At 43.1% G+C, this 27,994-nt stretch overlaps 1 protein-coding gene across 1 annotated transcript in view; it reads left to right on the top strand.

Annotated features, from left to right (window-relative positions):
• Positions 1-27,994, top strand: part of LOC147886261 (uncharacterized) — a 70,449-nt gene that overhangs the window by 16,930 nt on the left and 25,525 nt on the right. Inside the window, exons 3-9 of the mRNA XM_087395434.1 lie at positions 495-623; positions 1,367-1,415; positions 7,911-8,001; positions 8,210-8,288; positions 8,516-8,563; positions 8,723-8,791; positions 12,907-12,992. Of these exons, the coding sequence (XP_087251560.1) occupies positions 495-623; positions 1,367-1,415; positions 7,911-8,001; positions 8,210-8,288; positions 8,516-8,563; positions 8,723-8,791; positions 12,907-12,992 (551 nt within the window). The remainder of the gene's footprint in view (positions 1-494; positions 624-1,366; positions 1,416-7,910; positions 8,002-8,209; positions 8,289-8,515; positions 8,564-8,722; positions 8,792-12,906; positions 12,993-27,994) is intronic.

Raw genomic sequence — 27,994 nt, forward strand, 5'->3', positions numbered from 1 at the left:
ACCCTTCTAAGCCTGTATAAGATGTACTGACGATCAGGACCTGTAGCTTATTGAGATGGATTGAGAGTCTTGTGGAACAATAGAGACTGTGGAAGCCTGTTTGTAATTTGGGCATTGTCAAGCGGGGTATTGTGACTTTGAGGGGATGCCACTTTTGTCTGGCCTTAGGATGCAAGTATGGATGCTACATAATGAGTTTGTACTATCCAGTATGCTTATTTATGTTAAGCTTTCTAATAATGCTGAATAAGGTAATACTGTGGACCTCTTTGTTTTCCTTTGATTTTTTCGTCACTTGATATAGTTTCATGAGTGGGTTTCTGGTTTGAGCATAAGGTTGTGAGTATTACCAAGTATGTATTGCTCAATGGATTCTTGGGGTGGGAACAAATCTTTCAAACTTTAATAAGCTTTGATGGTGTAAAACAGGACATTGACATTCGTTTTTGGAGAAGCCTTGTCAAACTTGAATAATCTCTGATGGTGTGTAACAGGACAATGACATTCTTTTTTGGAGAAACCTTGTCAAAGACTTCTTTGTGCCAGGAGCAACGAAGCGATGGTGCTTGTCAAGCTACAATTCGTCCCCCATGGGGAGACATGCACAAGGCCTTTTTCCAATGGTTGGTTGTAAACACTTATGGTGTTGCAGTTTGCAGAGAAGTGTCTATTCAGATTTTGAAAAATGAAGCTCAATTGCTGTCTTATCTGTTAGTGAAAAACTGGAATGAAATAAACGTAGTACTTCGCAAAACAGGTAATTTGTGTTTTTTATATTTTTAAAACTTCAACCAGCTTGTTGTGACGTGGCCCACAATTTCTTTTTGATCTGATGGACATGGTTTCATTGCAATGCAAAATGATTTAGTTTAAGGATTATGCGAATGGGTTTCTTAGTAGCTAGCCCCTGTTAGGTGTGATAAGAGTTTACGGTTCTCAACCTTGTGAGTAGCTGTCACGAGGTTGAAACTGCACTATTTGTTGCAACAGTGGAATTGACTTCTCTAACTGAGTAGATTAGGGGTAGAATCAAACTTGAGGGATGCAAGATGAAAAACGGTTAAAAGCTCTGGTACCAACCGTAGGAAATGCATAGATGAAGATCAGCTAGTTTTGGAATATGGAAGATATCTACAGATGAGAGTGACATCAAATATACCATGAACACAACTGCCTGTTTCAGAGGATGACTGTTGCTTTAGTGCAAACTCTTAGTGCAAACTCTAAGTTTTGGGTCTGTTTCTAGGGTCTTTTCATGTGCTTTTTTTAATAACCAATTAACGTGACTTGGGGTGTCCTTGTGGCAATCATTCTATTAATAAAAAGAGTACTGCTCATTATGCTTGCATCGTGTTTTTGGATGCAGGATTACTGGTTTTGCAACCTCTGTTGTGTTCATCCTGGCCGGGGATTTGGTAAGTACTCTGCATGGCAGATTAAATTAGAATTACTATTTTACTCTTCATTTTGGGACTTCCAGTGTGCTTACATTGCATGGTTGATTTGAAATTTTCTTCATTTTCCTTTTCATTTTGTGAACTCTTGTGAAAGCTCTTAAATTTAGTATCTTATCATGCCAATATCTTGTATCTTCATGCTAAAAAACTTTATTGTTTTTTAAGTTCGCCTTCGTCAAGAGTTGAATAGTGCTTGAAATTGTCATGGTGATTGTTTTGGTGGTGATTTGGGCTTATTTATTTAAAAAAGCATCCCCTTAAAAGGTTTGTAGAATCTTTTGCTATGTCTCTTTTGAAGTGTTAGCTTTGCTAGGCTGCTTGACTTTGGTTTATTGAGATGACACATGTGGCGCTTTGCTGAATTCAAACTCTAATTTTGACCTGTAGAAATGTCAAGCATGGGCTTGAGCATTCATTCATAGTTTCATGGAATGAGCTGATCTTTTAATAGTTTCTTAGATATGAGGTCTTTTATCTATGGTGTTTCGGCCTTAGGTTTGTTTAGAATGATTGAACATAAAAAGCGGGGAGCTGAATAGCCCATTTTTCTTTTAGTTTTAAAAGAGAGTTTGTTTGAGTATGCTTGTGCTTTCTAAGTTAGAAATGTATTTTTGTCTTTTTGTAGAAACGATACATAAGTGTAAAGGGCCATTTAGCTTTTGATGTTTTAAATAAGAGAGAGAGAGAGAGAGAGAGAGAGAGAGAGAGAGTTTCTAGTTTTTTGGAAGTTTTTGTTCCTTGACTTGCTTGTTTATTTTTGCTTAGTCACCTGCTTCGTTTCTTCTTTATTTCTTGTTTTCATTCTCTTTTGTTTATTTGATGTATTTTAGTAAGCACTGGGTTTGCCCAAGAGACTCCGCGGTCTTTAGAAACACAGTAGAGCTACTTATGCTTGGGCACTGATGACGACATAAGTGTTGCTTTGCTTGCTAAGTATGTCTTCCTTTTGTTTTTCATAAAAGTTTTTGTTTACCTCTTTTTTCTTCTCTTTCATTTTCTCTTTTATTTTCTTTGTAGATTTTTTATCTTTAGAACAACAAAAATTCTAAATTTGTATGATTGGACTTATTCTTGTCTTACAAAGGTATATTTTTCTATCACTTTAGCGGACATGCACATTCTTTGAATTTTCGTCCAAGTGGTGATCAGCTTTTCAACTACATCGTTTTATCTTACGTGGGTGCAGAAGCCCCAACAGCTAATCTTATCCTCATTTATTCTTATTATTATTTTAATTCTTTTCTTTTTGTTTAAAGTTTTTAAACTTTTAATTCTCTCTCTCTCTCTGTCTCTCTCCCCCTTCATTTTATTTTATTTTTAATTTTATTTCTTTAAAAAGTGTGGTTTTGCGTTTTGTTTTAGTTGCTCTCCTTGGTTTATTTCACTGTATGACCGCTTTATTTTTTATTTATTTATTTATTTTTTAAATTATTGGTAACTTTCCTTTGCTCTTTCTCCTTCTTTGGTGCTTCTAGGTTGATTAAGCTCTTACAGTGGCCTTGGGGCCTTGGCTAACCCTAACTGTAATCGCCAGCTTGGGGGTATATTGGCATTAGTGATACATGCTATGATGATTTCACCTTTTGGAAACCAACAGGGCGATCTCCTGGGATGTCATCTAGCTCCTGTGACATTCCCTTGTAGTAGTAAGGGAGGAGTTACCTTGGGACGAGTAACGACTATGCAAGCAAGCCCCCCCCCCTAAATACTAGTCTCGCTCTTGCTAGAGCTAGGGGATATAGCAAGGGAGAAACTGCCTTGGGATGGGCAGGGAGAGTGCAAGCAAGTTTCCCAATGTTGGATCGTTTGGCCTCACCGAACAACATTGGAAATTCTAGTGATGGTGTTGTCTCTTTGTAGGTGATTTAGTTGGGTCTAGCTTGGTAAATCAAAACAAAAAAGTTAGAAGAAACATATATAGAGAAAGGTATAACTTTTAAGCTAGGTCAAACATGAATAATCTTCATGATTTTGGGGAAGGTAACATTAATTGGTCTAACTTTAAGGCTTTATTAGTTAGCACTCAGAACTCATATCAAGCCCTTTAACATTCCTCATTACCAACATAGTCATACACCTAACATCGTATGGAAACCTAAAGTTATGTTACGAGGTTATCCTAGCTCTCCTACAATCTCACATGTAGTTCGTGAGTTGCCTTCCTCACTTCCTCTTCCTCCACTTCCTCCTCCTTTAGTTCCTTTAACTTCCTCAGTTCCAAGAGTTTTTGCTTCTCGAGACTATAAAAGAAGACTACTCTACCTAGATAGATTAATGTTACTGGGTCTCTTTTCAATAAAAGTTTTTGAAAAATATAATGTCAAAGTTCTTTTTGAACTTCAATAAACCTTGGAAAACTTCTGTTTTGAGGATTTGAATCTAAATAAGCTCCATTATATACAACTTAAAACTTCGTTGGATCGCTTCTTAAAAGTAAAAGCTTCCTTTCAAAGCAAAGAAGTCTATCTAAATAAGGAACTCTTGATTTGTATTTTTACTTCTCCCTCACTTGACAAGATAGGCTTAAACTCCATTTTGAAGTCTCCTGAAGTAATGGATTCTCTCCCTCATTTTGTGAGAAGAATTTGGAAGCATCCAGTAGTAGCTTGGAAGTATGTAAAAACTTTAGGACAAAAGGCTTTCAACTATGGAGAGATAGGTAAAATGCTGATTTAGGACATGTAGTCACAACTGATACCTCAATTTTGCTTTCTAGTAACCTAAGAGACCTTTTCATGAAAGGCACGAAATTTCGATTGTACTCTTTTAAAGAGTCTTGCCTTTTATAAGCTATCGATAAGGGAATCTCAAAGTTTGTTTTGCAATTAGAAGAATGTTTAGGAGTTAAAAATATCTTATCAGAATAGAAAGGGAAGATTTTGAAGAAAGTTGCTTTGAAACTAGAAGAAGTCCCTTCGGTTCATTGCTCAAAGAAAAGTAACCATCTTTCTAAAGAAGATGAAACTCTTCTTCGAAAATTCCATAGGAAATTTGTAATTTCTTATGTGGACAAATGTTCTAATAACTTTGTTTTTATTTGCAAAAAGTTTTACTTAGAATGTCTTTTGAGAGAGGTGAACTCGTCTGCCAAAACTTACGCCCCTGCCTTAGTTTCTCGAAAGGATTTGATCTCAAAACATCATAGTTTTTGCAAGTCTTATGGGTTTGTTTGCAATCCGAGCATACCTTTTCTTTGTGCTGCTTGGAAGTTTCACAAAACTCCAAAAAAGCCAAGATTTATTGCAGCTGCTTGTGAGACTACTTTGATGAATATCTCTAAATGGCTAAGCTACTGCTTCAAAGCCATGTTGCCTAGTGTCCATGAACTTTGGAGGGACTTATTAAAAGAGGCAGATGTCCCCTCGAACTCAAGCTGGATTTTAAATGACTCTGTAGGAGTGATTCCTGTTGTAAAAATTTTTAATTCCTCTCGAAGCATTCAGGAAAAAGAGTCTCCTATTCTCCTTCAAACCTATGATTTTACCACGCTTTACACAAAGATCGAGCTGGAAGACCTGAAGTTTAGAATTAAAAAGCTAGTGGCTAAAGTTTTCAAGTTGAGATTTGACAAAGATAGATAGATGCAAAGTGCTAAAAGTTGAGAAAACAGCCTTATGCTTCGACTTTTTGTGGCTAAAAAATAAAGATCATGACATAGGTTCTAAAAAGAAAAGATGCACAAAGGTAGTAAGTGTAGAAGATGTTTGCTCTTGGATAGATTTTCTTTTAGATAATCTTTACATCACAGTAGGTGATTCTTTGTTTCAACAAGTTATAGGAATCCCCATGGGCACTAATTGTGCAGTCTTTGTAGCAAACTGTTATCTTTTCACTTATGAATTTGAGTTTATGCAACGTCTTATTTCTATCAATACCTGCCCTATCATCTTACATAAGCTTAGTCAAGTTAGGCGTTTTATAGATGATTTATTTGTACCAGATGTTCCTAACTTTCAAGACTTTATGTACAAAGACGCTAGAGCTTTTGGAGAAGGAATCTATCCTCGTGACTCTTGTGAATTGAACTGCACTTCAAGAGGGGATTCTTGTGTTTTCTTAGATCTTAGAATTTCTCAATCTACCATAGGATTAGAGGTAGATATGTACGATAAACATGAACAACCTGAATATAGTGGTTTACACATTATAAAAATGCCTCACATTGACTTAAACATTTCTGATTTGGCAAAACATGGAGTCATTTCTTCCCAATTCCATAGATTTTCCTGCCTTTGTACAACTAAGGAGTCTTTTATCACTCAATGTAGTAATTTGATCACTTTACTATTACACAAGAGGTATAATCCAAGGAAAATAATGAAAAAAGTTCGCACATTCTTAGATATGAAGTCTTTTATCTATGGTGTTTCGCCCTTAGGTTTGTTTAGAATGATTGAACATAAGCTGAAAACAAAAAGCAGGGAGCTGAATAGCTCGTTTTTCTTTTAGTTTCAAAAGAGAGTTTGTTTGAGTATACTTGTGCTTTCTAAGTTAGAAATGTATTTTTGCCTTTTTGTAGAAACAATACATAAGTGTAAAGGGCCATTTAGCTTTTTATGTTTTAAATAAGAGAGAGAAAGAAAGAAAGAAAGAAAGTTTATTAAAGTCTTTGGGAGACCGTGAAGGTCTATGAGACTAAAGATAACTGATACAATGAGCATAACGGTGGCAGTCTCAAAACGCCAGCCAACCGTTTCAACAAAAAAGAGGTTATGAAGGACTGTGTGTCTAGTCCTGATACAAAAAATATGTGTCTACCTCCAGATGATACAAAAAGAAGGGGGGGTACCAAAAATGGGACAGAGGGGGGAGATACAGTATACATGTGCAGGTGGTGATCGTCAGAGACCAATCATAGAGGGGCCGTCAAATGGGAGGTCGAAAAAAACCCTGTGATAGATGATTGGCCTCTGACGTCACACGGCCTAGTCGAGCTCGGTCGTCGGGAGCGGTGGGTGGCCGTGTGGATGAGGGCAACGGTAACCCCGTTGGGGCGGGCAGAGAGCAGAGTCGAGATGTCATGGACCTGGATGTGTGAGTCTGTCCGCTGGCGCAGCTGTCGTGGCTCTGGCTCTCGCTCACGTTCGCGTCGTCGGCTAGACTGAGAAGAGGTATCTTGTGACTGGAAGAAGTCAGTGATAGGCCGCTGGGTGTCCTCACGCTGTGTGCGCTGCTCGTGTCGCCGTGCTCGGAGAGGTATCTCGGTGGCCAGTCGTCTCATGTAGGAAAGCGGCTAGGCATCGCTGATCCGGGAACTGCAGCATGTGTGGGAGGGAGCCGAATCCGTCGCGAAAGAGGCAGTGGTACCGGCCTCGAATGGCATAATAGATAGGACATCTGAAAGCAAAGTGCTCCTCCAACTCGATCTCCTGCAAGTCGCAAAGTGGGCAAAGGCGGTCCTCTCATGGGATACCCTCTGCGCGTCCGCTCTCGATCCGTAATCGGTGTGACGAGACCCTAAACTGACCGAGGGAGATCCGGAGCGCATGTGGTAGATGAAGCTGTGTGTAACCCGGAGGTGTGATGAAGCCCTCCTATGAGATCTGGAGGCAGTGTCGGCGGTAGAAGTCGAGCTTCACAGGAAGCTCGGAGTGAAGAAACCATGTCCGCCAGGTGTGGAGCTGGAGCAGATCCACTCGAATGAGCCGGTTGACCTCCTGATCAGTGGGGGAGAGGGGAGATGGTGGAGCGTCGAGGCTGTACTGAAAAGGAGGCAACCGGTCTAAGTCGAGGCCCAGTCGGGTGAACCAACTGGAAAGACGACTATACCAGCATCGCTGGTCCCCATCAACGGATAAGGCCATAGAGGAGGATAGGGCTAGCCAAGGTAGGTGGAGGCGACCGTCGGCGGAGGAGCTGAAATACCTGACTCTGTGGAGATAGGTGATAGCCTGAAAAGCCACATCAAGCTGTAGGGGTGAGGCACCGAACTCTGCTAGAATGATCTGGTGTGGTACCGATGGTTTGCTGCGGATCATCCGAGCAAACATCAGTATCTGTAGGCGCCTCACCCCTACAGCTTTTGGAAGTTTTTGTTCCTTGACTTGCTTGTTTATTTTTGCTTAGTCACCTGCTTCGTTTCTTCTTTATTTCTTGTTTTCATTCTCTTTTGTTTATTTGACGTATTTTAGTAAGCACTGGGTTTGCCCAAGAGACTCCGCGGGTCTTTAGAAACACAGTACAGCTGCTTATGCTTGGGCACTGATGACGACATAAGTGTTGCTTTGCTTGCTAAGTATGTCTTCTTTTTGTTTTTCATAAAAGTTTTTGTTTACCTCTTTTTTCTTCTCTTTCATTTTCTCTTTTATTTTCTTTGTAGATTTTTTATCTTTAGAACAACAAAAATTCCAAATTTGTATGATTGGACTTATTCTAGTCTTACAAAGGTATATATGATCTTTTAATATTGTGCTGCTTCAATTTGGGTGCTGATGGATGTTATGGTTTTAGCAGAGTCTAGCACAGACGTTCTTCCAAGACTATTTAAGATCAAATATGCGAGTGGATTGGTGGACGAACTATTATTCCTGGACATGGCTGAAGAGTAAGTTTCTTCCTGGATTGAAGGCTATATGGAAATCTTTTCCAGATGCATTTAAATGCAGGAAATCCTCTGTGGCACAGTAGCTGAAATAAATAAAAGACTGTTTAAAGTTGTTTCTCTTTTTGTGCCATTTCACCTGTCTTTGCATGTAATAAGTTTTTTTTGGCTAATTGCACTTGCAAAATCTGCTTTGCTGTGCCTGGAGCAGAAGATATATGCTACCTTCTGGAAGATTAGTGCTAGAGTTCCCCAGAGCGGTTCATGAATCCATCTTCCCAGAGCTGAGAGTAAGCAGTTTAATTGTTTCTGTTCTCATTCTAGAGGGGGAGTCTGCTCATCTTACAGTCTGAAATAAGTACTCTTTGATTTCGTTCTTACTTTGGCTTTCTGCCTTATCTCAGCTCCAATTCTGGTCAATATTCTCATGAATTAGCAAAAACCCTGTGAGGGTATACATAGGGTGCCTTTTGAATGCTCTGTGCTAATTATTGCTGTGTACGTGGAAGTGCTGTAGGTGGTGAGATATGGCAGGTTGCGAGTTACCTTCAGCAGCACTTTCAAGGTACAAGCCATGATTTCCTTGGAGAGTGCTTATAGATTTGGTATTTTGAATCGCTCAAGTTTGTTTCAGATACAATTTTTGTTCTAAGAACATAAGACACGATGGATCCAGGTTGTTTTAAACAAGCTTGCCAATTCTATCTCTTTGATTTGAAAACAGATTTACTCTTGGGAGTTCTGCACAAAGATACATGAGGAGGTTGTGCCAAGGAAAAACCTTTTGCAGCAGGTGTGTACTTGTTAAAATTTTTTCTGCCTCGATCTTCAGCATGTTGTACTTATCTCTTGAGCTAACTTACTCTTTCTCTAAGCCGTTATCTAACTAGATGGTACTGAAGTTCATGAAAGGCACATAACTCGGCCGCTTGCATCTGTGAGTGTGTAAGAATGAATCTGGGTTTGGGTTGCAACTGGCTCCACCTCCGTAAAGAGCATTTACTGTTTTATAACTGTTGCCAATAGGCTGAGATACTACTATTGCCGAAATGAGGAGGGAAGGGCTCCTTATATGGGTTTTAGGGCAAGCTCCCTTCCTCAAAACCCATAGACTAAGACTAAATCCGCAGACTAGCTGGCCTCTGTAAACCCACAGACTGGCTGGGCCTGTCAATCCATAGACTGGCTGGGGAGGCCTCTATATAGCCCCTCCTGCTTTGGTAGTCAGCTGCTCTCTTTACCTGTCTGTTGCTGCTGTACCTGTGCAGGCCATTTGGCAGCCTGCGTGAGCATGTGGATTGCTGCTGTCTCGGTGTGGGCTGCAGTGGGTTGCCACCTAGGCAGCCCTGCCATGGGTTGTAGAATCCCTTCTGTTGAAGCTGGAACCCAGAACAATCAAAAGAAGTGGAGATGCTTTTTATGTTTTGATCAAGGATCGACTGAAAACCGGAATGTCATTGAAGTAAGCTTGGAAGATCTCGTTCATAAGTGTCACGAATGTGGTCAGGGCATCGTTAAACCCAAAAGGCATGATCAAACACTCAGTGTCGATAATTCCTGCAGAAAGCTGTTTTGGCTTCATCACCCTTGCGTATTTGATGAAACATTAATAGAGATCAATCTTTGGAAAGTGCTTTGTGTGTAAAAGTTGATCGAAGTGGTCATCAATGTGAGGCAAGGGGTACTTGTTCTTGATTGTGAGCTTATTGAGAGCTTGGTAGACAATGCAGACTTGCATATAGACTTGTAGTACCAGACTAGGACTAGGCCAGTTGTGATTTTTGGCTAGTAAGTCTGTAATTTGTCTTTGGGATTTCATTCATGTTGTTTAAAGAAAGCTCAATATGGAGTTCATGACAATGGAGTATATCTTGGGATGCAACTGGTGTAGTACTGGTCAGCTCTACAAGTTGATTGTTATGGACAAACTGGGTTTTATGACTTGGGAAACTGATGGAAGGGTCATAATCATAGACTCGCTGCTGTGCAAGGATGGCATCATAGGGTGATGAGGGCATGATATTAAAATCAGCTTGTCTAGGTATTATGGAATACAAAGGACAGCTGTTTGACCCGTGTATCGCACAACTGCTGGCTAGTTCGATGTAATGGTCGATAGAAATTGGACTGGTGTGAAATTTGAGATGTGCCATCTAGCATTTGGCAAGGAAATTGTGGACGTAGTCACTGACATTAAAATAGTCTTTGGTGTACCATGAAGGCTCCTATGGGTGATTTGGAATTATGTTAGGACAATCTGTCCACCTATGATTGCCAAAACAGATGTTGCACAGTTCTTTTAAAGAGGAAGATTGATTAGTCCTCATTGATTCAGTAGGTACACCTTTTTAACATTGTGGGCAGTTGTCGATTCAGTAGCTGCAGTGTTTCAATACTTTGCGCCTTTAAATATTGTGGATAGTTTCTACTATGCTGTGGTGAGTTGAAGAAGATGAATCATGAACTTGGAACGGATGCTTCTGTTGTTGGCTTGGAAAAGGCTTGCCGAACCTGTGTGGATATTGATTGCTGCTGCTAAAAGATTAGTTTTCATTCTTTGGCTGGGATTGGCTACCATCCTTTGAGGAAGAAGTACTAGTGGTGTTGTGGTTTTTCTACTGTGTGGAACCATGTCGAACGGGACCTTGAAAATCAGTGATCCATTCAGCATAGGCCATAACTTCCGAGGTGGTGGGCTGATTTGCTTTGAGGCAGTCCATAATGTGGGATTAAGTATTGAGATGAAGGGGTGCAGCTTGTCATTCTCATGAAGGCCATCAATCTTCAGCACAAATGTGGTGAATTGGGATATGTAGGCAGACAAGGAGCTAGTTTGCTCCAATTATTGAAATTTCATGCATGCTTGGTAGTTCGCTCTGCCACAGGTTGATCACAAGTAATTATGCCTTTTTCGCCTTTTAAGCGTCTTTGCCACCATAGGAAGTAGCGTCTTTTAATAGTGATGTTGCTAGTGTAATCTTTTTGTTATTAGGGAGGTCAACGGTATCGAAGTACAAGCACAGAATTATGAACTTGATCACGAGGCTCAATTGGTGCACTAGGTGTGTCAACATACATTACTTTGTAGGTCTCCTTAACCCGATGCTCCTATAGCCCTAGGATGGAGGCCACAAAAGTGATAGCGGAGGGGATGTGGCAAATCCCCCAGACTTTTGTGTTGGGAGCCTTACTGGCTCTCTGCTGCTGCTGAAGTAAAGTGGCTGAAACGGTTGCCTCTGCAGGCTCTCGTTTCACTACATGCAGTCCTCGACAGCAGACCCCATTGTAGCAATGCACTTCTGCACAGTTGGACTGCTTGCTGGAGTCATTCTTGCTTGCCATCGAAGGTTAGTGGCAAAAAGGGTAGTAGTTTTTGCATAGCAAGTTTGGTAGGAAAAACAAAAAGCTTGATGTGACATTATCTTGAGATGAGAATAAATTAAGATGGGCAATCTCCTGTTGTTATCCTCCCATAAGTCCTTCAAACACAACCCAAGTTGGTTAGGGGTTTTTTCATTGCAAATGTCATACAACAGGTGTCGTATTCACCTAGCTAGCCTAGAGGGCCAGATTCTCAAAGCTCCAATCATAGGTGAAGAAGTTCCTGCCAAGCATGTGGTGTAAGGGACGGGAAAGAGGAAGAAGGAATAAAGGAAATGATAATAATAATAATTATTGTAGACTTTGATAGAAGATCATGGAAAACTTTTGGGCCCTTCTGGAGATGTTTGTTTTCCATCTGGCTGTTTCAACCTCAAGATCATGTGAGTGGGTCCTTATCTTGCATATTAATTCCCGTGTGAAGACAGAGATGTCCTCCTTGAGATAGAGATGTCCTCATTAAGGTCTCTTATAGAAAGCGAACTTAGACCTTCACAAAGAACTTCTGAATGGCCATATCCTTGTCTGGGAGACCCATAGCATATACTCCCCAATGTTCCATCCATTCTATGTATGCCTTGTATGATCCCTTTTGCTCGGTCACCTCCATTGCTTGTGGGGTAGTCTTTTGCCATTGTATTTAGGTATTGTACGTTGACACACAGGTTCTCCTTCCATATGTAACATATCTGTTTCAGTGAGTAATATGGGATAGGGGATTTGTACCGTTTCCAATTTCTTAAAGATGAATCTGTTTTGTGGCGTTTCTATTCTCTTCAAATATTTCTATGGCGAGCCTTGGAGTCCATGCTTGGCATCTGTACAATACTACTATTTGTACCAGCATGGTGTCATCTGCCAATTCCAAAGGTGTGTGGTACAAAGAGTATGGCACATCTGTGGTCAGGTTAATCAATAACTTGACTCGTGTCCATAAACATGTGGGTAAACAAGGAACGAGATCTTCCAATGTATTTGTCATACCTCATCAGTGCATCAAACTTGGGCTCCACCTCTTGCATATGACAAAGAGTACATAGTCTCAACTTTCTGCAATGTCGTGTGATTGAAATCTCTCATTCTGCTTCTACTTAGAATCTGTTTTTGTGGCCTTACATATGCTTTGCACCAGTTGAGCACACATTCAGGTCATTTCTGACAGTCCACACATTTTGTCGAGCTAAGAAAAGAAATAGTGGTTGATTCAATCGGAGGCAATGCTAGATCCCATTGAAGTGATGATATTGGACAAGGATTGATGAATGAAAAATGGGGACTGAGAGATGGGTTGAGTTTTGATGTCTGGATTGTATTGTCAGTGGGTGCGACTGAAAATATTAGTTGAGTGTTTATTGTTGCAAATCCTTTGTATCAGGTCAGTGGGTGCGACTGAAAATATTAGTTGAGTGGTTATTGTTGCAAATCCTTTGTATCAGTGTTGTGCATCTGAAGGCTTTTGTGTTTGAATTATTTGTGATTTATGGACTCATCAAATCGCTTTTTGGATGCCTTGAAATGCTGCTGCAGGCGCAACAACTGGCAAAATTGGTGGAATCATCTGATCAAGAAGGTTTTGACAAAAATGCAGGAAACCTAAAAGCTCATTGCAATGAGTAAGCAACAACTCTTGTATGCATTGAAAACAGTTTACTATTTAGTCATTCATAGCTATAGCCTATTCTCTCTTTGAAACTGGAAACACCTTCTACGTGGAGAAACATTAATACATTGATATAACTGACAGAGAGGGCTATCCGAGCTCAACGGGTGGCTTAGGAGAAGAACTGTACCATTTGTGGAGATGGGTTTGAGTATGCTCAGAGAAAAGAATCTTCCAAGAACCTTTTGAGTAGAGACTGTTAATGCGGCGGTCCACATCCTCCATAGGATGATGCAAAGGAGAGAAGGATAGCTAGATGGTAGCGTTTCTAAATGGAGAGTAGCCTATCAGGTCGCATAGAGTCAAGGATTTTGGTACCACAAGATCAATGTCTAGACCTGGCTGCCTCTATCATAGCCCTACAGGTGAAGACGTGGTCTAGGGTGGAGTGCTGTCTTCGAAATCTTCCTGTTCTGGAGTCTGCTGTCCATGAGCCTCTATGTGGCCACTGATCTCCCTCTCTAGTACCGATTTATAAATCTTGGCCAAAGTGTGGCTAATCATAAGAGTGAGATAGTTCCTAGTGTCCATAGGGTCCTTGGCTTTGTATATTGGTACAATAGTGGTAGTGCTCCAAGCAGGTGGGAAGCCGCGGCATACCACATGGTTAAACATTCGTGCTAGAACCGAAGCTAGGAACTCTTGCCCATGTCATAGTAGCTAGTCCCTGCTATGCATGATGGAGTTTATGGTTTTTAATCTTATGAGTGACTATCGTGAGATTGAAACTACACTATGTTGTGTTTTTAGAGGATGAGTCTGGGAATGTTCTTGGATTTATCTAGATATATGCTTCTGCCGTATTAGCGGACATGCAAATTTCACGTTGTGAAGTTTTCGTCTAAGTTGCGGCCTGCTGGTATTGCGATAATTCTTTCTATCTTAAATGGTGTGCTGCCCTATCAGCTAGATTTAGATTTAGATGCTCGTTTGGGAGAGACTAAAATGAAATTGTTTGGACATCACAAGCAGTTGTAGCTTGAATGAAGAGATTTGGACTACTTTTTGATTAGCCTTCTCCTTTAGTGCTAGCCTTCGTCATGGCTGAGTTTGCCCTTCACCTCCGAAGTGCCGACAGAAACTCAGTATGAAGACTTTGTATAAATGGATACTCAAGTATGTGTGGGTGTGTGGATTTGTATGTGTGAGAGCATGCTTTATTCTGTGGTCTACACCCACTGTTGGGTGCTGATGATGTCAGTGGGGATGTCATAGTAGCTAGTCCCTGCTATGCATGATGGAGTTTATGGTTTTCAATCTTATGAGTGACTATCATGAGATTGAAACTGCACTATGTTGTGTTTTTAGAGGATGACTGTGGGAATGTTCTTGGATTTATCTAGGTATATGCTTCTGCCGTATTAGCGGACATGCAAATTTCACCTTGTGAAGTTTTCGTCCAAGTTCCGGCCTATTGGTATTGCGATAATTCTTTCTATCTTAAATGGTGCGTTGCCCTATTAGCTAGCTTTAGATTTAGATGCTCGTTTAAAATGAAATCGTTTAGACTTCGCAAGCAGTTGTAACTTGAATGAAGAGATTTGGACTACTTTTTGATCAGCCTTCTCCTTTAGTGCTAGCCTTCGTCATGGCTGAGTTTGCCCTTCACCTCCGGAGTGCCGACAGAAACTCAGTATGAAGACTTCATATAAATGGATGCTCAAGTATGTGTGGGTGTGTGGATTTGTATGTGTGAGAGCATGCTTTTATACTATGGTCTACACCCACTATTGGGCGCTGATGATGTCAGTGCGGATGTCATAGTAGCTAGTCCCTGCTATGCATGATGGAGTTTATGATTTTCAATCTTATGAGTGACTATCGTGAGATTGAAACTGCACTATGTTGTGTTTTTAGAGGATGAGTCTGGGAATGTTCTTGGATTTATCTAGGTATATACTCTTGCCCATGTGAGAAGTGCTCAATCCATAATCCTATGTGAAGTGCTCAACACTTCAGTCTGTAATCCCTCACAATCGTGTCTCTTCGGTTATGGAGCCGACGGAGTGAGCATGTATGTTTTGTGCAATGAACAAATGTCAATTAGTGGGCTTGGGCATAAAGGACATATTCGGTGGTGCCTGCATAGGGACGTCATAGAGAGAGCATGCACACATGCTAAGTAGCGGGATCTGCGATGGGAATAGGGGGGGCTTTCCCTCCGATAGAAGCCCCCATCCAATGGTCCTCCTCGAAAAGATATAATCACCTCATCCATCTTGTGTGTGAGGAAAGCTCGCCCCGTACAATGTGTCAATCGTCGTAAGATCTGTTGTGCCTCAGTTAACGTCAAATGGCCTAAGGCTTGCTATTGTGTGAGGTGAGCTCTCATCTCTCTGCACTCGTCATTGAACCAATTGTTTTGTGACATCTTCCTAGCTGGAATGTGCAGATCGAGTCGTGGGGAAAGATTGGGTGGCAGCATCCTGTACCATTGAGGCAAGGGTGTCCAGGCGTGGGTGAGGTCTACATTATCTCCAGAGTCCAAGCAGGGCCGGAAGCTACCGGGCTAGGTGACTCATGTGGACTGGATCAAGGGCACGGTCAAAGTAGGTCCAAGTCGGAAGCTCTCAGGCTAGGTGGCTCACATAGACTGCATCAAGGGCACGGTCAAAGTGTCATGACAAGAGAAATTACTAATCCATGATTAGTAGACATTAAAAACATTATTATATATTATGTACCAATGGTGTACATGTATTTGTATTTATGATGGACACCGACCGATTTGTTATGGCGGTGGATCATCTCAGTAGACCGGACTCGTCGAGCTGGAGCCATTGCTTCAGACGGCATTGAATTTGGACAGGTGACACTTATTCTATTAATAAAAATGTGCACACACGTGTCTAGGTCCTAGGGGCAATAGGAACGGAAGGGTGCATTAAGGTGCATTGAATGGTAGATGCATGGGTCATAAGTTGAGGGTAGGTGTAAATGGGCACGTAGCATTCTCTCTATTCACCTTGCATTCATCCGCCATCTCTCACACACCTTGCATGTAGGTCGAAATAGAAACAAGTACTCTCACGAGGGCGCTCTTCCCCATTGGAGGGCCAATTGGCATTCAAATTTTGCATGCATTGCACACATTTGCATTCTTGAAAAGTCTGGTTCTTCATATAAAGTGGATCTGGGCACGAGAGGGGTCCTCCCTGTGATTGGCATAGTAGCAGAGATATAGAAGGCTAGGTGTCAGTGTTCAGCACTGAGTGGGGGAGGGGTCAGAACAAAGTCGTGTATCCATGAGGCAAAGGCTAAGGAACCGAGTAGGTAATCCATTGCACTTGTCCCCCCATGGTGTGGGAAGCAAGTGAGCCCGCTAGATGATGGCCATCTTTGGAGACCATTATAAATGATTAAATCATGGACTGCAAACGGGGCAGATTTGCCTGTGCTAACCACATCCTTCCACTTCATCATCTTGTCTCTCCGTTGCTGATTTGTTGTTTGAGTTCAGCATGTGTGCCTTGCATTGTTGCTTGCATAGCTGCAATATCTTTCCTGAGAGTGGCATTTTCTGTTGAGTTCTTCCATGGCCTTGCAAGTCCCTTCCGGAAGCACCTTCATATCTTTTAATTACTGCACTTCAATTCCCAAAGCATGGATCTTGTCTTGGAGTTTGTTTTTTTCAGACATCCATTAAGCTTTGTCCTTCTCTCACCCTTCTGTTTTGGCCTTCTCTTTTCTCCATTCTTCTTATATTCGCCCCCTTGTTTCTTCAATTCAGCTAGTGTCTTATCCACATGTGCTTTCTCTGTTAGGAGGGCTACCTTTGTGGCCTTCAAACTATCAATTTCCTCAATCAAGGCTAGGCATATCTGGCTGGCGAGAACATTAGATGTAGCATTGTGAGTTGTCCCTGCTGAGTAGGCTAACATAGCATTTTCCAATGCTCGCTTCCCCCAAATATCCTTTACACATCCTCGTGCATGCATTATGCAAAAACTCTGTTACTTTTGTTTATTTGCAGAAGTGTGGAAATGCATAAATAAATATTTCCCTCACATTTGTTTGAATGTTTGTAGCCTGGAGTGGTCTTCAACTGGCCTTCCAAGTCCTCCTTTCTTCTAATAATGCATTGTGAAGACCCTTAGAGGGCCTGGTGCAGCGTTGCGACCTGCACAGCAGTCCATGGGGCTTGGAGCTCACGCTGGGGGGGGATTGGGGGCTTGGAGAGAGAGAGAGAGAGAGGGAAAGAAAGAAAGAAAAGAAAGAAACTTTATTAAAATCTGCTAAAGACCGATGGGTCTATGAGACTGATAGAAAAACTTGATACAATGAGCGAAAGGGTGGAGCTACTAAGCGAGCATCCTAACCCATGCTAGAGAATAAAAAAACTGTGTAGACATAGTCAATCATGTCATCATACATGTCCATAAAACATCTCTCGCATCAACATGCCCATGGATGATGTAGTCTGATCAAAATGTCAAGATACACCCGATGATATACTAGATAGTGTAGGCAAAATGCCCATGATACATTGTTGTTTGCTATCTAGATGAGAGGTCTGTCGTGCCGCTTGATGCGACATGCTCAGTCGAAGGATTTGCGAAAATCCACGAAGCAGCAATAGAACCTCTATCTTTGTGCTCTGGCCTCCTCACAGACACTCCTGAGTGTAAATATGTGGTCCTTGGTCCCATGATCACGTCGGAAGCTTGCCTGTCCCTCTGCTCTGAGTCCTTGCATCTGTGCATATCGGCTGACCTCCATATCAAGTGCTGAGGCATATATCTTAGTGAATGATCATGGCTGGCTGCAATTCTGTGGACATAACATGCCCAATTATAATGGTCTTGTAGTTATGGACTCATGGGATCCCTTGCCTTGTGGATAGGTGTGATGATGTTAAGGTCCATGTGTATGGGAAACCGAGAGAGATTGCCTCATTGAATAGCTTTGCTAGGATAGGGGCTAGGATATCAATCCCGTATGCAATAAACTCGGTGCATAAACCCTCATGATCCTTCGCTCAGTCGTTATGAATCTTCATGACCGCCTCTTTGACGCCTCCTTAGTGAATAGATTGCAAGAAGTCGGCTGTGCTGTGTGTGAGAGATCAGGGGTGGGCTGGTTAGGGATGTCATATAATGTGTGAGCATAGCTGTGCTAGACCTGAGTATCTGTGAGTGGTGAGGGGACCTTCATTCAAGAAAACGTGGCTAAAAGTCTTTGGAGTTATTGCTAAACAAAATGCTCAGCATTTCCTCCTCATTTTGGCGGATAAAGTGTCGTTTGTTATGACGAACTAGACGACAATACTCGTTTAACATGTCCAGTTCGATGTTTGGGACTCGAATTGGAGTTGTTGGCGGCGAAGAGCCTTACACGCGTCATTGTATCAGTGATAACATGGCACGAACCCTAGAGGCGGTGGACGGTTAGAGCGTGTGGTGTACAAGAAGGCGTGAAGGGCAGCCTCGTGTAGTGATCGACTAATAAGAGCGGCTCAGTCCTCTAGGAGGGGTATGTGGTTAATATAGGTGAGCAGAGAGTAGAGGCGTGCAGAATATCTTGGTGAGAGGTTGTGATCGAAATGTATGTCATGATAAGTAATGTAAGTGGGTGGTGTAGCAAGACAAGGAGTGGTGATATTGAGTAAAAGATATGTATGATCAGCCCCAGGGGGAGGTGGTGAAAGAGAGAAGTCCGTGATGTGTGATGTGAAGATAGGGGATTCCAAGATATAATCAACCACGCTAAAACCTCCTCTGTGTGGAAAGTAGGTGAAGCCATTGGAGAAGGGCTATCGCTCAAGACCATTATATTGAATGAGATTATGTGTCGTACCTAGATCTAGGGTGCATGTCCATAAGCGATAACATGGGCTCGTCTATCAGCGGACACTCGTGAAATGCTAGCATCAGCGAGATCTCTATTAGGAAGTAGAACAACATCCTCCCGAAATTTGAGTAGTGGCACCTAACATGCTCCTGTCCTCGTGTTGAAGTCTCCAACTACAACATCTCTGCGGCTCGAAAAATCCATGATATCTTGGTAGAGAGGTGTGTATGGTGATGTCTTAGCCTCCTCCCTCACTGTCACGATCTGTGACGTATTCCTTTCTCTATTTCTAGACTTATGGATGGTTTGATGAATGGACACTTGTGGAAGGGTATGCCCTTTCGATGGGACACTTCCTAAGGGGCACAACCCTTGCCCTTTCGACGGGACACTTCCTAATGAGGCACAACCCTTCACAAGAGACATTCTATTGAAGAGACATTCCTATTGTAATGTACCCTCTCATCAAGGGTCACACCCTTCACAAGGGGTACACACCTCTTCATGCACATACCCTTTGGAGTACACACCCTTTCATGTGTGACTCTTCACTCTCTATATAAGAGAGGCCCAATTGTATGGATGACAGACAACATCTACCCTACAGATATTCAAGCAATACAATTATTCCTTGTTCTCTGCTATTTCAGTCTCCTTTCTGTTCCTTAGCACATTTCTAAATATAGTAAATCTAGGATTTCTTACAGTGGTATCAGAGCAAAATTCGCTCCTGCCTGTAGGAAATGCCCCCCTCCTTCTAGCGCTGATCTGATACATCTTTTCTGCTAGAAGGACATCTGTGCACATTGTGCATGGAAGAGATGGAGAGGATGAGCGTAAAATTTTTAAACGCCTACCCGGCCTAAAGTCACCTATGGCCTCTCCATCTCCCTCACATCACAAGTTGATGTGAATGGACACGACAAAAATCGTGTCTTTTCAGGTGCTTGGGTTGTCCCAAAACCAAGGGACGCACCTTTTCCACCATGGGACACACCTTTTGGTGACGAGTCTCGACTCCTCACTCATGGGACACACCCCATCGTGGACAAAAGGACATACCTATTCATGCAGGGTCATACCCCTTTTAACAATAGGGACATACTCCTTCATGAAAAGGTGCACCTATTCCAAGGGTCACACCCCTTCGAATAGGCACACCTTTTAGGCCCCAAGTACCTACAAAAGGGTACCTAGAGGGGTAAAAAGGAAAAAAAAATAAACCCATCCCCTACCCCTAGGATTACCCTAGCTACCTAGGGTTAACTAAACCCCCCATTTAATTTTTGGGGCAACTAACCCATTAGGCAGCCCCCAACGAAGAGTCGCCTCTTCTCCAACAAAAAAACTGCACGTACGGATTTCCGTACCACCTGCGTCAGCCCGTACGGCCAGCCATCACCTCGCCGTACAGCCCTGCGCAGCTGGCCGTACAACCCTGCGCAAGCCCTCGCCATTCTGCCTTCCAACCTGCGCCGTACCACCCGCCAGCCTGCCGTACAGCCTGCGCAAGCCCTGCAGCCAGCCCTTGCCCTTGCCGTACAAGCCTGCGCAAGTCCTGCAGCCTGCCACAGCCCTGTGCCATTCTGTACGACCAGCCCTCCTGCGCAGTCCTTGGCCTCGCCAGCCCCCCCCCTCCTGCGCAGTCCTTGACCCGCCAGGTTTTTTCGCTCCTGCCTTTCCTGCGCAGTCCAGCCCTGGGAAATGCTAGAGCCTCGCCATTGACAGCCTGCAGCCCCTTGTTTCGCCATTTATTGGGTCATGCCAAATCAAGCACCAGTTGCAGCTCCTCGCGCGATGAAGACAGCCTGTTGACAGCCGGACCAGACAAGTATCGATTGCTCCTCGCAAACCATTGCACCATGGATCTCCGGACACCGATTTGCAGCCTTCTTCTACGCAACAACTTGGCAGATTAAATTATTGCCAGGTGGAGTCTTTCCAATCTGCTTTTAAGGATTCTCTTTAACAAATTACAGCAAATGAAAGAATCCACATTAAAGCATGGAAACCCCTGGTAATTCGCCCAGCATTTCAAGGACGCCTCAGGCATCAGCTACCACACAATATCGTGTTCAAATTGCACAGCCAGCCCATTTCGGAGCCTTTGCATCTTGAATCTTCTGTGTCACGTGCCCTCCTAGTGATTTGGACCACATCCTCTACCTTCTGCGTGAGGCACCTCAGTTACATTATTTCCTCAGCACAGTACAGGTTGTGTTCAACGAGACACGAAGATATCCTGAACCCGATATTCCTCAAGAGTTTGCTGTTTATTTTTGGAGAGAATTTTACCCCTCACCTTCGGCATCTCCAGGGTACTCTCCATCTCCTTCAGCTCCCAGATATCCTCCTCTACAGGTTGTACCTTCTCCAAGTCAGTATTTACACTCTGAAGGCACTCCCTCTCCTGGATATCCTCCACTTCCGACAGCAGCTCCTTATCCCTTTTCAGATCCGTGGACTCTGCTACCTACCCCTATCCTATCACGAGCAGTACGAGGAAAGGCCTGAAGATGTTGTTCATTAATGTCATGAATGTGGCCGGGGCATTGTTTAACCCAAAAGGCATGACCAAACATTCATAGTGTCCATACTTTGTTCGAAAAGCTATCTTGTACTCATCGCCTTCTCGTATGCGTATTTGATGATAACCTGAACGAAGATCAATCTTGGAGAATTGTGTTGCATGTAGAAGTTGATCGAAGAGGTCATCAATGCGAGGCAATGGATACTTGTTTTTGATAGTGAGCTTGTTGAGGGCTCGGTAGTCGATGCAGAGGCGCATTGACTTATTCTTTTTTTCCACAAGTAGTACAGGAGATCCGAAAGGGCTGCGACTGGGCCGAATGTGACCTTTGTCGAGTAGCTCGGTGACCTGTCTTTGGATTTCTTCATTTTGAGTGTGAGAAACCCGATAAGGAGGTTTCGACGGTGGATTACTGCCTGGAATAAGTTCGATTGGGTGATCCACTGGTCGTCGAGGTGGTAACTGCTTTGGCAATTCCTGTGGAAAAATATCCAGGTAAGGCTGGAAAAAAGGTTGGTTGAGGTATTCAGGAGGATCCTTTGTTGGTGTCTCCTCGATTGCCATAACCAACAGAAGTGAAGTCTTTACTTGATGTTTACGAACCCACTTCTTTACTTGTAGGGCAGAGGCAACTGGGGTTGAAGGAGAGTCCCTAGAACCAGTTAGCTCAATAAGTTTTCCCTGGTGGACAAACTGGATAGTATGGCTGCGAAAACTGATTGATGGATCATAGTCGTAGAGCCACTGTTGTCCGAGTATGACATCGTATCGAGAAAGAGACATAATGTCGAAGTTCAACTTGTCCGTATAATGTTGGATGCGAAAAGACAAGTTTTTGATCCTGGTGTTGCACAAGAAAGTAGTTCCATTTGCGAGTTCAATCTGATAGTCTATGAGACTAGGACTGGTGGTCAACCGAAGTTTATCGACCACAGAACTGGCTAGGAAATTATGAGAACAGCCACTGTCGATGAGGATGGTGACCGTTGTTCCACGAATCGATCCTTGAACACAAAGTACTTGAGTGGCCAGGGAAGGTTCGGGGTTGCTGGCAAGGCTCAGGTGGATGGTATTCGCCATTCGAACAGCTTTGCCTTTCTTGTCTTGTGCTGAGGTAGCTTTTTTTTTTTGGGAAGTGCTAGGTTCCATATTGGAATTTTGCTTTGGTCGCTTGGGACAATCGAACCATCTATGGTCGCCTGTACAGATGGTACAAAGTCCTTTTGAGCTGGAGTTGTTCTTCTTGTCAGTGGCCGCACCTTTATGTTGGGGATGTCGGTAATGACTTTGTGAAGAAGAAGAAGCGCGATCCTTGGGGGAGTGCTTCTGTTGGAATCCAGCAAATGATTTCTGAGGCTTCTGGGGATCTTGAGACTGTCGCTGACCTTGATTACCGAAGTTTTTTCGAAACCTGGTGTTATCTTGAGGGCGAGCACCTTTGGCCATAGGAGAGTTCTGTGTGCGATTAGCACTTTGCTTCCCTGTGTTTTGGAAATCTGTAATGCGCTCTGCGTAAGCAATAGCGCCATCTGTGGTGGTGATGTTTGCTTTAAGGACATCAATGCGTAACGAGGGATTTAGGCCTGAGATGAAAGCATGAAGGCGATCATCGTCAGTTAAACCATCAATCTCCAGCACCAATGTGGTGAACTGAGAGATATAGGAAGACAGGGAACCTGTTTGCTCCAACTGTCGGAGTTTTGAACGTGCTTGGAAGTCCGCATTGGCAGGTATAAACTGCTTACGGAGCACGTGTTCAAAATGTTCCCATGTTAACATACTTTTTCCGTCCTTTAAGCGTCTTTGCCACCATAGAAATGCTGTATCCTTCAGGAGGGAGGCTGCCAAGGCGATCTTTTTGCCTTCAGTGAGTTCGTCATCATTTGCCTCGATGACATCCTCGTTTTCAGCAGATCCCTACATGAGCACAAACAACATCTTCACCAAGTTTTTGAAGTTCTCCGTGCAAATTCTCTCTACATCAACATTGAGAAGAGTGAGTTCTTCAAGACCCAACTCGAATATTTGGGACATGTTATTTCTGCTCAAGGCATCTCAGTGGATCCCAAGAAGGTCGAGGTAATCCGAAACTGGCCTACTCCTAAGAATGTTCATGATGTCTGCTCTTTTCTCGGATTGGCAAACTTCTACCATACAAAGGTCTCTCAGTTTTTCGAAATCGCAGCTCCTATGTCCGAATTATTGAAAAGCACAGCAGTTTTTCAGTGGCTTCCCGAAACAGAGTATAGTTTCCAACAACTCAAGCAAGCACTCACTACCACACCAGTTATGGCTATTGCTGACCCAAACCTTTCATTTGAGGTCATGACCGACGCTTCCGACATCGCTACAGGAGCAGTCTTGATGCAAGAAGGCAGAGTTCTTGCCTTTGACAGCCATAAACATTCTGATATCCAAACCCGATATTCGGTATATGATAAGGAGTTTCTTGCCGTTGTACATGCTTATCGCTCTTGGAAACATTATCTCATGGGAGCCGACTCTGTGGTCAAGACAGACCATCACTCTTTAAAGTATATCTTTACTCAGCCAGTCATGAACGCTCGAGATCTGGACGACTCTGACGCTACTTGGCAGTCTGATGAAGACTTACAGTAGTACCCTGACATTTTACAGCAGTATTTTCAGAATCTACCATGATATTTTCTACATCAGTTCATTATCTCCACCAGGGTCTTATTTTGAGTGGGAGGGGATGTCACGATTTGTGACGTATTCCTTTCTCTATTTCTAGACTTATGGATGGTTTGATGAATGGACACTTGTGGAAGGGTATGCCCTTTCGACGGGACACTTCCTAAGGGGCACAACCCTTGCCCTTTCGACGGGACACTTCCTAATGAGGCACAACCCTTCACAAGAGACATTCTATTGAAGAGACATTCCTATTGTAATGTACCCTCTCATCAAGGGTCACACCCTTCACAAGGGGTACACACCTCTTCATGCACATACCCTTTGGAGTACACACCCTTTCATGTGTGACTCTTCACTCTCTATATAAGAGAGGCCCAATTGTATGGATGACAGACAACATCTACCCTACAGATATTCAAGCAATACAATTATTCCTTGTTCTCTGCTATTTCAGTCTCCTTTCTGTTCCTTAGCACATTTCTAAATATAGTAAATCTAGGATTTCTTACACTCACTGCCCTGGCGAAGTGTGATGTCTTTGGTGGAAAGTAGCAGACCGCTATGAAGAGATCTCGGCCAGTCGTGCGTCGTAATCGGATCCAAAGGAACGTAGAGTGTGAGTCTCTCCTCTCCATTGAGATCGCCTCAATGAGAGATGATTAAAACAAGATTGCCACTCCTCCTGAGCCACGTACTCCACGTGTCTCCTTGGTCTCCTCTCGATAGGCTGACTCCCAAGTATATCCATTGACCACTGGTAGGGGGTGCTCTGGGCTCTGATGTGTCTCTGTGTAAAAGACTATGTGTCGTCTTGTGTAGGACTCCGAGAAATTTTCAGGCTTTGACCAAAGGGTACCAGGGCGGTCAGGTGATCGGTGGGGTTTGGTGATGAGACGTCCATCCTGCACTACTGCCCATTTTTCCTCCTTGCGAGCCGCATCTCATAGTTGCAAGAGCACGTCTTTCCTCTATCTGCAAAGGAATCAAGTCCTCATCCATAGATATGGTGGGATGACCCGGTAGGGCTTGTGCAGAGCTACAAACGTGCCTGAATGTCTTTGAAGTGTATAAGGCTTCTCTTTGTTGGGGTCTCTCCCCAAATCATGATCCTAAACTCCTAATGTGGTTGCCACAAAGGTGGTTGCGTCGTCAATCGGTGAGATCTCTGTTCGTGGAATCCCTCGGACTTTGATGTTGAGAACCTTAGTAGCCCTCTGATGCTTGTCTTCGCAGGTTTCCACTTCACTACATCCACCCATTTGGAGGTCTTTGCTATGGCCGACTGCATGGTGGCTATTTGAGCCTCTACTGCTGCTATAGGTGTGTCCCCTGAGACTGTGCTCAAAGAAGACACCTCCTTCTTGAGCTCTATGATGTCCTGCCTGAGCTCTTGGATGAGACTGGCCTACTATTGCATAACAAGCGCCTGCTCCTGAGTGAAACAGACCTACTTATGTGCAAATGGAGTTAGCTCCACCTTAGGTGCACGAATGTTGTGCACCTCAATGAGAAGAGACTCTGAGGCATCGATATACATAGGGAGAAATCTCTCGGGGCTGAACTCTAGGAGGGGGTCATTGGTGTCCGAGGCTGGTGGTGGTATAAAACGTGTCGTGTGGTCCACCACTGTCTCTTGGCTATAGTACTGTGGCGAACAAGTGACACTGCCACTCCTATAGGTCGTGCCTCTGTTCTGATGAGCATGGAGGAAAGGTCCTATAATGTGATATGTATCTTAATCTATTGGTGAGCCTGATGTATTCGAGTAGAGTCTGGCAGTGCGCCGTGATCTGACCTACATGTCTTGAGCAAATGCTTCCTATGTCCAATAGCCTCATGGATGAAAGCCGCCAAGCATCTCTGGTCTAGGTAGGACAAAAGACTGGATATGGTTCGAAACCATCCCGAAAGACGCGATGATATCGATCTCTGATCTCATAGTACACAGGGTATCTGAAAGCAAAGTGCTCCTCTGACTCACTCTTGGTGAATTGGGATGCTCTTTGGGTATGTCCTTTGCTCGACCACACTCAATACAAAGCCGATGTGATGAGATGAGAACTGTCGGATTGATATTCTCAAGTAGTTGGGGAAGATGGATTTTCATCATCATCATCCTCAAACTCAGGTCAGTCACCATCAAGGCTGGTTGGCATTGGTCCATACAAGTGGTCTCACAGAGGTATATGTGTGTCGGTTTCACAAAGGTATATATGTGTCAGGGGATACCGATATGTAGCAAGTGATGGAGCGCTGGCTTTTATCTGTGGGTGTCGCCCGTCTCGGTCTCTTGACAATGACTCTGCTCTTGATCAGGGCTATAATTGTTGAGATATCGAGGTCCACTCGTGATATGCTAGGGTGACCGTTGTGCATTTATGTCACCGACTTGTTAGCTGCAGATGCAGTTAGTACACCCGCCCATGAATAATAGCTGGATGACAGCTATCTTTATGTACTCTAGTTAGTGGCTCAGTTAGTATGCTACCTAGGTTAGTTGAGTTTGGTTTGAGACCCACATATAGGGTTCATTTATTTCTTTTTGTACTAAGAGAGAGAGTTCCTTTGGCTTTCACAACTAAGAAGAGGAAAATTGTTTTTAGCCTCCACCTTTGTGTGTATTTTTTCATTGTGTATGTGAGAGAGCTGCAAGTGAGACTCCTTACTTCTCTCCTACTCTCTTTACTTGGTATCAGAGCTCAGTTCATGGTAAGGAGTTCAAGAAAGCAAACTAAGTTCACGGTGTCTTAGTAAGAGGATCAGTGTTGCTTTTCTTTTTCGAGTTTGGAAGTAAATCTCTGCAGGTAGCACAGTCGGAAAGTGCAAGAGTGCATTGTCTCAGATTGGGACGTCCTTCGCGGTGTGGCGAGAGGGTCGTATATGCTGCGAGAAAGGGCGAAGTCCTTAGTGATATTTTCTTGATTCGAGGGCATTTCGAGCTCCGTTTTGGTGGCGAAAGTTTTTCGTAGGAACTCAGAAAGGTGTCTTGTTTTTTGCTGTGCGACCTTGTTTTTGCTATGCGACTATTGTTTTGTAGGTCGGTGAGAAGTTGTCGCAAAAAATGCATCGTATGCCTATACGCAAAGATATTGGGAGTAACAGAATCATTCTTATTGCTTGTTGATGCAAAATCGTCACTAGGAAGTGATTGTGTGCTCAAATACCACTTTCGTTAGTTTTGCAGATTTACTCTTGTGAGGCAGAAGTTGTGTTTTTCGCAGTGTTCTGTAATGGCGTCTGATGCTCTTTCATAGATAGTCACTGAAAAGCTTGATAAGAATAACTTCCCAGCATGGAAGTTTAGAATGACGAATTTTCTTAAGAAAAAATGCTATTGGGAGTTCATTATTGGAGCTGAATAAGAACCAGTTATTCATAATGTTCCCAATCAATAGGAGTTGCAGGCATTTAAAGGCTGGCATGAGAGAGTCAGGAAAGTTATGTACTAGTTGTCTATCAGTATTTTAGATTCTATGATTGTATATATCCAAGATGCAAGCACGTCGAATGAGGCGCATAATGTACAGAGAGTATGAGCATCAATGACTACCACATGAAGGTGACGAAGATTGCAGATGCATTTGCTTCCATTGGAATGCCAGTGGAAGATGATTTAGTTTTTGTGACCATGAATGGTCTAGGAAAGGATTATGCATAGTTTCGGACATTCATTGCCGTCTGTGAGAATTTTTTTGATTTTGGGGAGTTGATTGCTCTTCTAATTTTTGAAGAGTAGAGAAATGGTGGTGCATCTTCTTCAGGAGGAACTTTAAAAGAAACTGTCTTCTACTCAAATGTTGGCATTGGGAGAGGCAGAGGTAGAGCAGGCCGATTTGGAGACTGTGGCGGAAATCAGAATATGCAGCAAATTTAAGAAAATCAGTCCTATGGAGGAGGACGTGGTAACTTTAGAGGCAGGGGGAGCCTAAGAGGTCGTGCTGGATGGTAGAGATCAAAATACAAACAGCAATGTTAAA

This window comes from Dipteris shenzhenensis, chromosome 24, assembly GCF_047967505.1.
Source record: "Dipteris shenzhenensis isolate YYH24624 ecotype China chromosome 24, Dip_SZ_1.0, whole genome shotgun sequence".
Lineage (NCBI taxonomy): Eukaryota > Viridiplantae > Streptophyta > Polypodiopsida > Gleicheniales > Dipteridaceae > Dipteris > Dipteris shenzhenensis.